This window comes from Mugil cephalus, chromosome 4, assembly GCF_022458985.1.
Source record: "Mugil cephalus isolate CIBA_MC_2020 chromosome 4, CIBA_Mcephalus_1.1, whole genome shotgun sequence".
NCBI classification, from domain to species: Eukaryota; Metazoa; Chordata; class Actinopteri; order Mugiliformes; family Mugilidae; genus Mugil; species Mugil cephalus.
In genome coordinates, this window is record NC_061773.1 from 9629558 (window position 1) to 9646008 (window position 16451).

At 42.0% G+C, this 16451-nt stretch overlaps 1 protein-coding gene across 4 annotated transcripts in view; it reads right to left on the reverse strand.

Moving 5' to 3' along the window:
* Positions 1-16451, reverse strand: part of ppp1r16b (protein phosphatase 1, regulatory subunit 16B) — an 80724-nt gene that overhangs the window by 45233 nt on the left and 19040 nt on the right. The window contains exons 1-2 of one of the 4 annotated variants that reach the window (XM_047583048.1): positions 12504-12563; positions 6903-7333 (exon numbers count right to left, since the gene is read on the reverse strand). In XM_047583048.1, coding sequence (XP_047439004.1) covers positions 6903-7170 — 268 coding nt within the window. In that variant the 5' untranslated portion in view covers positions 7171-7333; positions 12504-12563. Of the gene's footprint in view, positions 1-6902; positions 7334-7706; positions 7917-8492; positions 8683-12503; positions 12564-16451 lie in introns of those variants that run through there. The other 3 variants (XM_047583046.1, XM_047583047.1, XM_047583045.1) reach the window with 3 other exon arrangements.

Genomic DNA, 16451 nt, shown 5'->3' on the forward strand with positions numbered 1-16451 from the left:
ACAGAGTCATACTTGTTCAGGGGTTGTTTTCTGTCAGACAGTTCACCTTGTAGTGATCCGTGTTACGACACAAGATGGAACGGCCAGGTCACATCAGATTAGCTGAACGTGTAAGTAAACAACCTCGTGTTACGGATCGGTAGGTAGAGCCAAGAAGAGACGAAAGGTAAAAAAAATAAAAATAATAATCTTTTTAAAGGACAGGGCTTGAATACGTATTCAAGGGTCTAGACAGATGTTTTTGAAAAAAGGTTACAGCCCAGTCACAGTGTTAACAGTATGCAGTATGCAAAGGCTCACACGAAAAAAAAAAAGAACAAAATGACAAAGCGATCCAACACACATTAAATCCCGCATGCCGACAACGAGCTGTTTAATCACTTGTCATATCAGTGGTGTTTATCAGATCCAGTGATTTACAGTATTTAAATGCTTTTGAAAGGAGGAGATGGATAACAAGCTTCGTGCAGACTTAACGGGCCGATGAATCTGGTTCAAAAGTCGACCCTTTAATGTTTGACGCTTCTGACAACTTCTTTATCAATTCTCTTTTATCCTGAACCAAAATTTTTAATGCATTGTGTCACAACACAAAGCAGCGGCGCTGATCTTTTGCAGGGCAGCCGGCATCAGCGGTGAACGGCGCTGTTTATTTTTCATAGTATAACTTACAAGTGTGTGTGTGTGTGTGGTTTCTCATTTAATGGAAAACGATTTAATGGCAACAGGTGAATAAGCTTCTCCGTCACAGTGGATCAGTTTGGGCAGATTGGAGGTCATTTCTTTTACATTCATTCGCAGATGTGTTTGATTTTGTTACAATCAAGAAGTGCATTTAAGAGATTAATTAGATTAATTAAGTACAAATGATGCCTTCAAATTGAGACCAGACACAGAAGATCTGTGCAGTTCTACTGGACAACAACGACATGACTAACATATAGTACTAATCATGTTCAACATCTTAGTTTAGAACCAACTCTTAGGGTAATAATTACTGCTGCAGGTAGCTGGAGATGTCTTGTGTCTCTCCATATATCCACTACAAATATCATGCATGTTGCATGATGCTCCCAAATGTCAAATTCTAAGCGTTTATTTTCCAACCAGAGACGGCACCGAATGAAAAGATCCAACACAGAAGCCAATTTAACTGTCTGAACTTTCCATCTTATCGTCTTATCAAACGCTACATCAAGAGCTTGTTAAATCTTCCTAGTGGTATTTAAAGGTTAACCTGTTTGTTTACAGTGCAGTTATGTGATTTCTCAGAAAGCTACATTAAGGGTGACCCCAGGTGTAAACACGGCAGACCTCACCAACAAAGGTTTTCTCGAACCCCGGTTACATCAAATACGACGCCTTTTTATCCGTGCTCTTCTCTCCGCTCCTCTTTTTAATGCCGCTCTATTGCTGCCATATGTTTGGTAGCAGCTAAGCTTATCTGGGGCCTCTGAGGAGAAGGTCTTACCACTCTAATAAGACAGCAGCAGAAGACGAAACCTCCTCCGAGACCTCATTTGCAAACAAATAACTAGAAAGAGAAAAGGCTGGCACAAAATACCACACGCAAATTCTCCTTCCGCTGGGCGGTTCTCACTGGAGGAGTATTTTCTCTTTTGAAATCTAGACTTATTCCTCCTCTGTACTTGTTTTTTTATGGTGAAGATATGCCAGAAAAAAAGGTGGTGAACCAAAAGCAAAAGCCACATGACTAAAAATGGCATGCGGCTTCCAAGTGTCTCCAGCGTCAAGTTACGAGTTATGATTTTCAGTGGGGAATAAGTGGTAATTAGCGCGCTGGGTGTTGCCACGTGAGTGGGTGAATAAATAGAGTCCAAAGGTGGGAGGTGAGCGGCAACACAACAAGAATCTGCAAAGATATGGACGGAAGTTGATTTTTTTATTTATTTTGCACCCACAATAACGGCAAAATAATGGTTATCCAACCGATCCTTCCTCTTTCATGTCTGTCTCTTCCTCACTTTGCTTCAACCCTGACACTGGTTGTTACTTTAATATTAACACAGTGTTTATTGTAACCAGCTAAATGCCTCAAGGTGAACTACTACTGCATATCTATAGTGAGAGTAAGTGCGGGGGTTAAGTTTTGTTGTTTTATACAACTCGAGTAGGATGTAAAGAAAACATCATCAACATAAACTCTTTTACAGTAAAGCTACCAGAACAGTTTGTCGGGTGAACAGCTTCAGAAAGCTGCCTTTGTTTCTACGGCAACATCATTAAAATTCACTTAGCGCCACGCCCAACCAGGACTAGAGAGAGGAGGGGATGGCTGATTTTACAAATATATATTCCCTCCCTCCTGTAAGCAGCTCAGTGGCAGTTGAAGGCCGTATTAGAAAATGTATTTGAGAACTATTAATAAAAAACAAAGAAACTGTACATGCACTTGAGCACACACTTCGCTGAATAAAATAGCGTATGTTCAACGAACGACATCAGACTTTTTCAAAAGGCGTCGGACAGCTGTTCTCTCTTCAGCTTACTGCTTTATCAAGGATTGCAATGTGATTTATTACATTTATACGGAGAAGAGTGACCCATAGGCTGCGATGTTCCAGTATAATCAGATCTTGACCTGAAGGTGAATGTATTCAAAATGAATAAGTATGATAAGTATTTGGTCCCCAGGTCCACATTTCATTTCAGATGAGGTCAGACAACTCACCGTATGAATCTCCTCTTTTCTACTATAGTGCAGCCCTTACGACGCACACATTACCAGAAGCTCGAGGTGCAATGTTTTGTTCAAGGACACTCCTGTTCGTCCATGCTACTTTCACCCACTTACAGGCGGCTAATCACCGGGAGGATCTGATTGCCTCCGAATGTTGAAGTAACCTACTGTCGTTAATCACAGACACTGAGCAGCTTTGTGAGATTGTCTGGATAAGAACATTCGACGAGACTGCAAACATCAACTCAAATGCTCGTTACATAATCGCATCTCGTTGAGATTTTTTCCCATTTTCTCGACTCCTAACGTCGAACCCGTCTGACATCTTTGTCAGATAACAGAGCAAATGCCAGGCCAGTCCTTCCACAGCTCGGTGTGTTGACTCTCCTTTCTGACATTGCTGGCTGCCCCTCTGCAGGACGGCGTCTCTCCGAGGAGGAGAAATCCTATCAGTCTCAATAGCCACAGAGCCGCGCGGAAACACACCGAGGCGCTTCGCAATAATTTCACAGCCATCAACTGCCATCAAAGTGAAGGGGCTGAGAGTTCAGGAGGGCGTCAGCCCGGAGGGCGAAGCAATGGGCTGAGAGTCAGGACGCCTCCCTTCCATGGAGTCCTCTCCTAGACACTATCCTCTGCCTTCATAACCCCTCATATCTGAGCAGTGTGTCTCTGGCTAGCAAACGCACAGAGAGAGAGAGAGAGAGAGAGAGAGAGAGAGAGAGTTTTCTGCAGACACAGTAAAAAAAGTTTATTTACATTCATGGAACTGTAGATATTCTTTCTGCGTATTTCATCTCCTTCTGTCGTGCACGCGTTTGCAAGGACACACAATCATAAGCCTGAGTATGTGTCATTGTGTCCTCTGTGGCTTTACTGTGTCTGTGTGTCCTCACACAGTCGGCTCCCGCAACTTCCAGAGAGGAAGTTATAATAACAGGAACACTGAAGCTCAGATATATATATATATATATATATATATACATATATATATATATATATATATATATATATATATATACACACGACCAGTCAAAAGTTTGGACACACCATCTCATTCAATTCAGTGAGTGTGCACAGCTAAGACTGCGTATGCATATGCTCTGTACTACTGGAGACACAGTGAAGCTTACAAAGAACACGAAAAGAGCAAACAAATATAAAGCGCACACATCGGTAATCATACACTGGTCAGCGTGCGCTCACAGGCATCGCCTCCGGTTGACCCGCTGATGCTTTGACTGCAACCACGGAGAAAAAAAAGAGCAAGAAAAGAATCACAGGAAGCACCTCGCCTGCTCCAGCCAATCAGGGATTAAACAGGAGTCAGTCCAGCCAATCTGACCTCTCATCTTATTATGGCCTCCAGGCCGGCAGAGTCAGCCTCGGGTCAAAGTCAATCTCACTCTGCTGCTGTGTTTACTTCTCCCTCTCTTTCTCTTCATGAAACACAGGTGATAGGTTGTTCCTTTTTTTTTCCAGTCTTGTTGGGAACTCTCTGCCATTTAGTTCGCCTTCACTAGTCATCGCTTTTGGCGGATTAGAGATTCATTTTGTTCAATAAAATCCTTCAGATTTCTCTAAATTCGCTTCATGTCCTGTTTGTCAAAGACGATCTCCACCATGATCGACGTCTAATTTTGTTTCACTTCAACCTTCTTGAAAGAGGATCCATAACACTGTCACATAATATTTATGTAAAAGAAGTCCAGAGCCTGTGAGCTGGTGCTGGAGCAGCGTGACGTGTGGAGTCACGATGCCTGGTAGAGCATTTGGGGACCAGAGGGAATGAGAAAGGACATTATCAGGCTCCTGAGTTAGCCTGCTGCTACAGCTGTGTGGGCAACAGTGCATCCTGTGTCCCTTTTTCTTTTTATCTCGCTGCCTCTTTCATGGTCACCCTCATTAAACGGCAGTGATAGTGAATGTTTCTATGCCCAGGCGCTGTCATCTGTAAGGAGAACTGACAAAGTGTCCGCACATCACAAACACTCAGTACAAAGCAATGAGAGCTGTTCTCACGGCTCCCACACTGAGGGACACGCTACATTTATCATGATGTGTGTAAATTGCATTATGTGTGAACAGGCTAATGCTGACAAGGTAATGTATGTTTATTATTTTCAAGAATGGGATCTGAGGGTTGAAACGACCTAATTACTGCAATAAGTCCAACCTCTGTTAAGTCCTGTGTCCACACGCTACAGTTTTTATGGGTACACTCTGGCTGCTACTAATTGATTCAGCTAAGAAGAAATCTAAGAAGAAAATAAATAGCTTACCACTGAATATAAATACAGCTTTCCGCCTTTTCAATTTTTATTACAACGTGTTCTCATAATACTTTTAATCAAGTTTTAACCAATAATATTATTCATAACAAATATCAACACAGGCAGTGCTGAGTATGATTTGACGCTGTATTATTCAACTGCAAAAAGTGTCTTACACTCATAAGTAGAACAATATAAGCATAAACCATAGGTCTTCAACAGAGGTACGTACTGCAGGGAGGGCTTCTTTAAATACACATTAACATGAATCCAACATATTTTTGTAAAGGGATAAATGGAGGCAGAAGACGTTATCTTTCAGTCAGCGCTTCACTCATTCAGTGACACAGGAGCTGAAGCAGAGCGCCGCCCTAGTCCTGTCAATCTTCCTTGCATTGGCCAAACTGACGCTATTTTCCCAGGGGTACAGGCGGCAACATCTTGCGACTTTGGAGCCGGAGTCTGTACAGTACAGTCGCGAAGACGCGATAACAACGCCACACCGATGACCTGCCCACCTGCTACGCTCTGCTCTGCCTGTACCAGTTACAAGGAAATGTAACTGAATCAATTCAAATGTAATTGAATATTATTATAATAATATTTTTAAAAATTGTTTTTACAGCTCTCACAGTGCCACGGGGACCACTTTACAGAGCGGTTGGCAAGGCAACCGGCGGCCGCCATTAGGTCACATCCTGTCACATACAGCATGAAATAACTAACTAAATTGAAACTTATCAAAAAAAAATTACACTTGTACACGCAATGCAACAGTATTATATTAGCTACATAAATAATTCAATACAAGAGCTGCCCTTACATGACAATTATTGACGTCTCAGTGCTGTGTATAAATACTAACTTCACCTTATGCAGAGTGAGTGGAAACTTCAGTGTTTCATTGTTAAACCGTCACTGCACAATATTGATGTTGGACATTCATGGCCACCTCATGTGGTTTTTGTACAAGGAGCCTAATCACTTGCACAATCAACCACAGTTCTGGTTCAGTCTAAACAGACTTGACAGAATGAATGACACAGCACAGCAACGCGCAACAAAAGCGCTCCACAAACCGTTTTCAGCCTCACATCACCGTCGCCACCAGAATCGGCAACAACATCCCTTTCTTGTGTTTTTGTTAAATCAAAGCTTCTGTCAGGATCCACGCCGCTGCAAAATCCAAGAGAGCCGCCTCTCACTCCAGCTGGAGCTTATATGGTACAGTTCACAGCCCATTTGCATGTGCATATGTGTACAACTGTCAGTGTGTACAACCAGTTTAGAGTCGCTTCTGCTCCATAAGAATTATTGTGAAAATGCCTCAGTCTTGCGGCCGCTCTCCTATCTGTGCACACAGCTTGCACAAGCAAAAGACTGTACAGTAGAACCGCCACAGGCTGCACTTGTTATGATAAAAAGAGTTCAATCCAATTTCAGGTTAAAGTGACGTTAAATTAGATGCCACATCTTTAGGATAGCAGCCTATCATCATGCCCGAATCACAGACACACTGCCACGGCATCGTGGGACCCTGCGTGCTTCAGGAAAACAATTATTATCTCCAAACACGGGGGCACCAGCGGGAGAAATTTTAATTAAAAGACTGGCAGAGTTTCATCTCGGTGTGACAACTCCATTATTTCCCGATGATAAAGACAGTCTCAGAAGCAGAACAAATTCAATTCAAACGTAGTGATTTCCACTGGCGGTTTAAGTGGGCACAGCCAGCCAATGGTTTCCTGACATTGGCAGTTTGACATCTTGCTGTAGAAGTGAACTGAGGCTGACACGCCGAGTGTCACGTTAAACTGTGAGTTTAACAACAACAGCCCAGCGGCAAGTTGGCTGCACTTATGTAATCATCCCAGGCAAGAATTTCAAACTCATTTGCGCAAACCATAAATGTCCTCCACTGCTCTTACCTTCGTCTGGATCATTCCTGGCCGAGGCCTCCAGAAGGGCCACGCTGGCGGCGAACGACACGTGCCTCTTGGCCCCGGAGTAGTAGAGGCTGCTGGCGCCGCGTCCCTTCTTGTCAGCCTTCCGCTTCTTGCTTTGCATCTCCTTCTCGTACACGGCCCATCTCTTCAGCTGCTGGGTGCGACGCTTCTGGGCCGCCCGCAGCCTCTCCAGACTGGGCACTTTGTCCAGCTGCTGCAGCTCTTGGATGAGCTCCAGGTGATTGGCCATGGCGTCGGAGGGGGGCGAACAGCAGTGGCGGGCGGGCGGCGGGCGGGCGGACGGCGGAGGGGTGAACTTGGGGAGAGCGTGTAGGTCCTAGCGAGGGCTGCACCTCCGGCCGTGGCCTCCTCCCGTTATCGTCATCATCATCGTCTCAGCAGCAGTGAACAGCCTGAGAGGAGAGACAGAGGGAGAAGCTGAGCCCCAGCTCGTAAAAATATCCGCGGCGAAACTTTGTCAGCCGTCACTTTCATAAACACACATCACTAAAATGTAAAAGTTTCTGATAAACTCACTTAGGACTTTAAACTGAAGCTGCAAAGGCTGTAAATTAAAGTCTCTTGGAGAAACAATGATTTCCTTTAAAGCGAAGTGCACAGAGATGGTGGCCTAATTAGACAGACCCCAGTTTAAGCCACTGCGCAACCAAGTGTTCTTTAGGTGTTTGTTCTGTTTGGTCGGTTGTAATTAAAATAAATAAATAAATAAAACATCTGAAAGAAAAGTGAAACAAGAAATCGTTCAGTAATTTGCATAATTTTTACCTCAAAGTCACGGCGACTGTAAAGTTTCAGGAACAAGCGGAGAAATGCGCCTCCATGAGAATGCAGGTCAGTGTTTTCGACGTTTAACTAAATGATTGAGCACAAATTGCAGTCTAGATTTTCCATTTGCTTTGTGAGCTGTTACAGACCTCTGTCTACCATCCTCCATCAAGGTTAACCGCTTCCTGAACGCTACGCAAACGCCAGCACAAGAGACTGATAAAGAGAGTGAGAGAGAGAAAAAAAAAGAGAGAAAAGAGAGAAACGTTCTGGGGCAGTAAATTTGAAACGGGGATTTTTTTCGTGTCTGAGTTACGTTGATGCAGCTTCTCAGGCTGTAAACATGAAGATGAGAAGTGTGTTTCTCTTCCCTGAAGACCCAAAGCTGCATCATCAGAGAGGCAACAAAGCCCAGCATCACTTTCTTATCATTTTTTGGGGGGATCTACAGAGGAGGCAGGTTACTGGATCTTTACATCATCTGGAGCCAGAAAATTATCTTTTTTTTTCTTTTTTTGATACATGAATCTAAAAGACAGTTTTCAGTTTTTAAGTTAAAGACCAAAACTTTCCACACACACATAAACTGCAAAATTCCTACAGTGTTGGAGCTTAGTCAGACCACTTCCTTTGAGCAGCACTCTAAACAATGTACGGACATTTAACACCACAGCCAAAAAACCTTCTCCTGATTAAAGTCCGGCCTTTCCCAAACACTTCTCACGCAAACACGCAAATATATTTCCATAGCCTTAAAAGCGAAGCGTGAAACAAGCTCTTACTTACGCCTTCATGGTGAATGTTTCCTCATATGTGCAGTCTTTAATGAGAGCCGCACGACGGAGCGTGCCACTACGTCTAGTCAGCTTTTCTTCGACTTCATGCTATATTTCCTCTGCAACACCTGCCTCAACGCTACAAACATGGACAGGAAACAAGCAGTACAATCACTTCCTACAGCATCACTTCCAGTCGTCAGCTCACCAGTGTAGCGTACATGTGCGTGGGTGTCTGTGTGTCAGTGAGCAAAAAGAAACCATGAACCGCTGTTGACAGTTCAGCCGTTACAGGCTTGACAGTTTCTTTCGTAACTGATGAGAGTTCATCTTTGATTTTTTCTGCGTGACAAAACCTTTGGACGGACAAACGACGGGTGGAAATGGGGACGAGAAAAAGCCCGTGTTGCGAGTGTCTTGGTCCGGACCCAAAGTTCAATCACAAAGCGGTTAACAGCAGGGATTTCAAACTAAAGCCGTCAGCAAGTTTTTCCCCCCTCAAGTATTTCAAGGAAGACAGACAGCGAGCCGGTTCCTGTTTTGACGTGGTGTCATTTGTTGGTTACCAAGATGATTTTGGTGTGAATATGTAAATAGGTTCCAGTAGACTGGTGACATAGTGCGACAGGATAGTCAATACTCACTTTGCACTACTTTTTAGAAGGCTGATCCATATATCAACAAATATAGTAACATAATAAATGTCATTTTTACATAGCTTTTTTAAGAGTTTGTAAGTTCAAACGTATAAAATAAAAATATATTATAATATATATATTCTTGTAAGATCAGGATTTAGAGCAGATGTCACTGTTCTCATCCCCTTCTCTTAAAAGCTGCATAGCAACAACACGACCTATAGACATACAATAAAAACATCCGTGTGCATAGTCACCGTGCTGCAGGTGATGATAATAATTCTTCAAAACATCCTCCATGTACTCTGAAAGCACTATTATTCTCAGAGCGCTGTCCACTGAACTCATAAATATGTCCACATTGTTTGCTCTGTCAGTATCATGTGTTCCTGACACACCGCTCCTCCTGATGGAGGCACATCCATTCATGTAACGACATGAAACAGACCCTTAAGCTCATCTTAATGCGCGGTGCTGAAACAGGAAAAGCACCGTGCTGGGTAAAGAGGAGGCCACTCGGATGCAAAACACAGCTGAAGGTTACAAACAACGCTCCTGTGGCAGAGTTCATCTGTGGTGTCAGCTACCTTAACTCAACATACTGTGACGCCCCCACTTGGTTCATAAGATTATAGCGAAGGAACTGATGAAATAATAAATCTACACACAGAACTGCTCCCCGGTTGCTGGAAAATAACATACGACAACAACGGACAAATAAACAAGGAAAAATGCGACACGAAACTGCTAACATCTATAAACCCTTTTACATGAGCTGCTTTATTTTACAGCACGCTGGATTTTACAAGGGCAAACGTTCCCTCTGATGCACCGTGAATGAGTCTGTGCAGGCACACTGAACCTCTCCCTGTCAGCGAGACATGAGCGAATTAACTCCAGACAGGATGTGTGACAAACAAGGAACGTCCAGTGTTTTCTTTGGCCGCCTGTGATGGTCAGTGGAATAAGCGCAGGGGCTATGAACCCCAGGAGCTACTACTGATCGAATCAGGGGAGTCAGAGCTCAGGTAATGACGTTACTCACACACACACACACATATACATAAGTCACAGCAAAGGAAGAGACCAATAAAACCAAACAAAAACATGACACGCCCACACACAAACAGCTCCTCAGTGATCAGCAACTTAAAGCTAAAGTAATATGATCACCAGACTTTCATTAGAGAATCTGTCAAAGACTGATTGGGCTCATATGTCAAACTCATATTCTGGACTTTTATTCCTCTACCTCACTTTCATTTGATTGAAATGTCAGAAAAAAAAAAAACAAATTTCAACACCATGCAGTTCACTATAAAAGACCTTGGTTTAGTCGTTGCGTTTTTTACTGCCTTATTTCACCAGTTAAATTAAGGCTGGCTCAGCTGATCTGCAGCCAGAAAGGCAGCCGCCGCTCTCTGATTTTAATGAAGGCGATAATTAAATAATAAATGCTCTACAAAGTAAACACACGGTTATAAATTCCAAAAAATCAGCAGAGAACGTCATAGTCAGGCCCTGAATTAATAAAAATCTTGACATGCGCTGACACTGATCAACCCTTTTTTTCCTCTCAGGCTGCCTAAGTGCTCGTGAAAAATATCTGCCACAGACCTGGTATTAACATGCGTCCTGAGTGATGTGATCACAAGTGGCCAGCTCTAAGTGTTCACATCTTGTGACTTAAGTGACCACTTCAGTTCTGATCTGTATGCAAATACACACCTACGTGATTTATGGTTAACTGGAATATGTGCAAACAGCTGCTGCATCAAAACAATGGCTCACTTACTGCTGTTTCAGAACCAGCTGTTTCTTGCATGTGCGTCCCGACATGACGACGTGATACAAACTGTGGTTATTTTAGAAACCACTCCAATCCATACAAGCATCCATATGCACAGCAATGGGACAAAGTAAAAAGGGAAAAATGGAAAAGCTAACTGAACACGGCCACTTTGAATATACAAACAATCATTACTGTTATTATTATTATTATTATTGTTTGGATTTTTTTTTCATATTTAACCACTGCCAAATGTGGTCTGGAAGGTCAGATCTTAAATGTGTCCTCAATGCATCTCAGGTGTACTTAAAGCTGGCCAACTGTGATCTGATCTCTTAAGGCACGAGTTAACACGACATCTTAACTGTGGCCCTAAAGGGACTCATTCTATATAAATATAATTCATCAACAAATAGTGTGGTCTTAATAAATTGTCTAGGTCACATTTCATCCAAAATTCAGCAAAATAACTGCGGCTTCTTAGTTCTGCGTCATGAGAATTGGCTGCTTCCCTATAGCTTAGTATCTATTCAGAGGACAATTGTTTTGGCCTGTTGGTCAGATGAGTCATCTGACCGTCAGAATCACAAACACATTTTTCACTATGTTCAAATTTTTTGATCATGAGTAACCAAGATAATAATCAGAAGTCAATGATAAATACCTAAGTCTTTACTTGCAGCCCATTTAGAAATACATATTATCTGTCAATTATTGAAAAAATAGATTCAGTCAGAATCCAACTCATTGGGAGTGATTGTGTCCAAGCAGCATTACGAGGCCAGGCCTTATTTGTGGCTGAATTTTTCTTCATTATTGCCCACTCATGGCAACTATAAATGGAAACTAGGAGGATGCCAAAGCTTGAATAAATTTTTCCAAGAATACCACAGATTTTTGGCACAATAACCATTCTCCCACCATCCCACACCCTGAAACCACAGAAGTGAAAAGGTCGGCGTGCTCCTGGGCAGTGTCCCTCTGTTGATAGGAGACCAGTGCCTAAGGCCGACCATTGTTTCACTGTTCATCACATGCTGACAACTTGAGCTCTGTCATACTTTACTGTGTGGGGAGGGACGCAAGGGATATAAAGAAGACACCGATTCATGATTTGACATATTATGATACGCAAGAAGAAACCCACATACAGATATGCAGTAGAAATACGTAGAAATACGTCACGACAAAGTCTTTGGCCTTTCTTAAACACCTGAAGATTGAAGAGAATAAATAATTTTTAACCCTATTAGACACTTTAGCAGAGCTTAAAAACAAGACAATGTAAACACTTAATGTGATGTCTGAGGCAAAGTGTTTGGAGATATGTAAAATGCGAGGCGCTATGTGTAACGGTAAGCCCTACAGCGATATCACAGCCAGTCCCCGAGGGCCAAGGCAGCAAATCACAGATTGACCTCAATCAGCTCGCTGGCTGCATGTGCAGATGTTACACCGCGATCCCACTTTGTGTTTCACATTTTTATAGAAAGCCTAATTTTTCATCACCCATGAACATGAGGTAGCTGCTGCTGCCGTCACTAAACTGTTTATGCCCAAAGCAAACTCCCAAAACAGAGTTACAATTACTTACAGTTTTTCTTCTGGTTCTGCCTCTGAGTTTATTTCAGGTTCCTGTTTTTGTAAGTTGCCAGCTGCCTACACAAAACTCCTGCTCTGTTGCGTGCCCTGTTGTGATTACACACTCCTGAATAAAATATGAGCGGGCTGGACTCAAAAAGACAACACCTCCTTCCAAAGCCAACTTTCAGTCAAGACCCATAATTGACTTTCAAGATTAAAGTCTATCTGCTGCTGACATGCCAGACCAAGACATTGTGAAATAGTTTATTATGAGAGACAGAGACAGCCTAAACCAAAAATATAGGCCAGATAAATAGTTCTATAACTGGTTTGGAGCTACGTGCCGCATCTCACCAGAGGAAATAATGTAGTTTTGTCAGTACCTGCCACTACACCTTCATGCCATTATGAACAATTTCCTTCTTTGCCAAATATAATGCGTGTGTTCATAGGTTTCTTACCCGAGATGACCAATCCTCATTGGACTGGTGGACTGTGTGTGTGTGTGTGTTTAAGCGTGTGGATATGTGTGCGAGCAGCGGTGCCAAATTAGCTTTAAATCACTAATATTTCCACAATTCAGATGGATTAGGGTCATTCTAGGCTTTATCATCATTATGGAGGTTTCACAGAAGGTGATATACTGTACACATATAGCTGATAAAAAAAATATCATTTGCCGATGGATGGAGTTGAAAGCAACAGAAACAACATGAGTTGGGATTGTTAGGTAAAACTACTAAATCCAAGGTTATGAGCAAAATCCATTAAATATTATATTAAAGGATCCACAGGCTTTGCAATACATTTGACCCTGGTTTCTGAGCAGACAAGCCTAGAAAAGACAAGGACACACCGATTTGATGCCTCAATCAAGTATTTGAGCGCCGACATCATAAGTGTCCTGATGCAGATTGTTTCAAGGAGAGAACAAATGAACGGATCTGAAGATAAAAATTAATCCAGACGTCAAACAACAGAGGATTGTCTTCGCTCTCATCGCCCCTACAACACAAAACCTGATTAAACCATTTTGAAGATGAAGCTTTAATATTCCTCATTATCTCTATCTCAAGATGACAGAAAATGACATGAAGATGCTGCCTAACTACAAAAACTGTGTCAGAGTTAAGAGTGCAATGGAAAGCTGCTCACAGCGAGTTTCCTGCTAGTAACACAAGACAGTTCAGGTATGCTAAGTACCTCTCAATTCATCTGCTAAGAATAGACTTTAATAACATTTGAAATTAAGACCATATCTTTTTAAAGACTTTCTTTTCATGCTGCTTCATCCAATTATGGCATATTGTCTAATATCTATATAAATGGCCCCTATTGGGGATGGCTGAGTGATTCTGCCCTAGACTGGTTCACCTTCTACCCTTTGGATACAAGAGTCATGTCTGAAACTGCTGTATTGTTTTGTAGTTTTTTTTGTTTTTGTTTTTTTTTGTGCGGCATTCCCCAGGGTTTTATCTTGGGTCCTATACAATTTACCTTTTACATACTTTGTTTAAAATGACTCAAAGCGACGTCTTACTGCTACACTGATTGTACTGAGCTGTATGTCCATTTTAAGCCTGATTAGACTGTGAAACTGTCCGTTTTACATAATCATCCGAGTGTCGTAATGATCTGGAGAGCTAAAAACCTTTTACAGCTCATTATAGATAAAGGCCAGGTCCTTATCTTTGTTTCAGAAAGCATAGCTTTCCAACATTGACCAATCCCTCGGGTCTCTATCTTCCACTCTATAGTCTAAACTTAGGAATTACTATATGTGATCAGGCTGTGCATTTGGGTCAGCATATTTATGTTTTAACCCATATATGTTTATTATTTATTTAAGGAAAGTGTTTCACAAACAGACTTGTAATTCATTTCTGTGATTTCTCTTCCACCTATCTCAGAAAGACAGCCGTTGACCATCTACCAGTGATCCACATGACGACAGACGAGACTGTTGGTCTTTACTCACAACAAATCCATCCTATTATCTTTACTCTGATTTTCCTTCAAGATAAAAATTCAATTTAAGATCAAGCTCCTGCTTACATCTCTGAATGACTCCATCGTTATCTCATTAGCCGATCACCCAGGTCTTCAGACCAGCATTTACTGGTTGTCTGGTTGTCGCACACATCTAAAAACAAAAGATGACAATTCCTTCAACACTGCAGCCCTGATACTGGCTATAGATTTTCTGTTGTGCTTCATCTGAAACAAATTTGTAGTGTGTTTTATCTGTTGCTTCTGTCTGTACTTATTTCATGGTTTAAGCTCACATGTTTTTGTGAAGCAGTTTCACATATTGTGAAAGATGCTACTCTAAACAGACTTTTCTCACTTGCACATTTCATAACCCCAGTGAGAGTTTTGTCCTCTCAGGTCATTTTGCCAAACCCCGACTTCACATGTTTAACTTATGAACACAATAAAGAGGCACAAAGTATCACAGCTGCTCTCGAGCATCAAGTTTTAACCCAATCAATCAGCAACAAGCCACAAAGAAAGATGAACTCTGGACGCAAAAAAATGTGCATGTGTCTATCTTTGAATCCTGCTGCACATCATCAGTTTTTATTAGGACATTAGCTAATGGGACAAAGGTGAAAAGACGGAAATGTGTCTACACTAAGAGACAAAGAAATCCCTGCAGAGAATTTTTTATTATTGTACATGACAGTTAATATTTGGAGATTTTCTTTGTGTAGTCGAGTTTACATCCTCACTGACCCTTGATAGACAGTGATTTATAATCGATCATGAAAATAATTTGAAGCTGCAGCACTGAAACTAGACTTACGAGGGAAAACCGAAACCATTACTAGAAAAAATTAACAATGCAGCAACATATTAATCAAAAAATTAAAAAAAAAAATGTAAAAGTGTAAGATATGCGAGTGAAATCTGTCATTCAAAAATCACTGAAGGGTCCAAACACTCTGTGGTTGCAACTTATTATTTTCAATCTTTACTAATTAGTCGTATGATTATTTTATTGGAAAATAAATCTAGAATATCTGACATTTTTCAAAAAGGCTTATTACAGAGCAACAGAATATGTGCTCTGTTCACAACTGTCACCTGGCACGATTGTGCTGACACAAGCACATCAACACACTTGCATCACCAATAATGTAAGCACCAGCGCATGACATTTAGCAGCGAGGAGGCGTGTGCTGTGTCAGGACACTCCGCGTGGAGACACAGTGGCTGCAGTGTTAGAGACAATGGTCCAGTGTGTCTGACAGAGTATTGGTTTGTCTGTGTCTCTTCGTTTAATCTACATGCGTGTGTGTTCGTGTGAGTCGTTGTATGACATGAGTAGACCATGTTGTGAATGCATGCTTGTGAAACGTTCGCCTCAGTCAGCTGAGGCCCGCAGCCCTGCCTGCCCTGCCCTCCCATTGTGGCCCCCTGAATCTTTCGGACCCCGTGTTCCAGGCCAGCGCTAATGTCTCCAGGCCGCGCTAATTCATTTAATCACCTACTAATACCACGGACGGGCCAAGCTGCTTAAAAAGCCCACCAACACCCGCTCATCGGGGACAGTAGCAGGAGTTACAGCTGTTGCACAAGTGATGCAAGTACATCATTCACACAGATACAAGCAACTCCCTCCCTGTAGAATCCCTGTCTCACTCCAAGATCCTCAGTCAATGAACTGACTTGGTTTCAAGGCTCTGAAGCAAATGAAACAATTACATTGTTAATTATAGTAAAAATTGTGGAATTTATTGCAGGATTTGTGTGCGATCCACTGTGAGATGGAGGACCGACTGCTGCTCAGCAGTTTAAAGCTGCTCCTTCAATGTGTGTCCACTTTTCACAATAACTTTTGGTGGAAAAGTACAATGGGATCATTTTGTGAAGACATTTGCAATGAAAGAGCTCAATCCAATTTCATGTTTAAAATGGGAAACGCAGCCTCTTAGAATGAAATGAAACTCCTTCT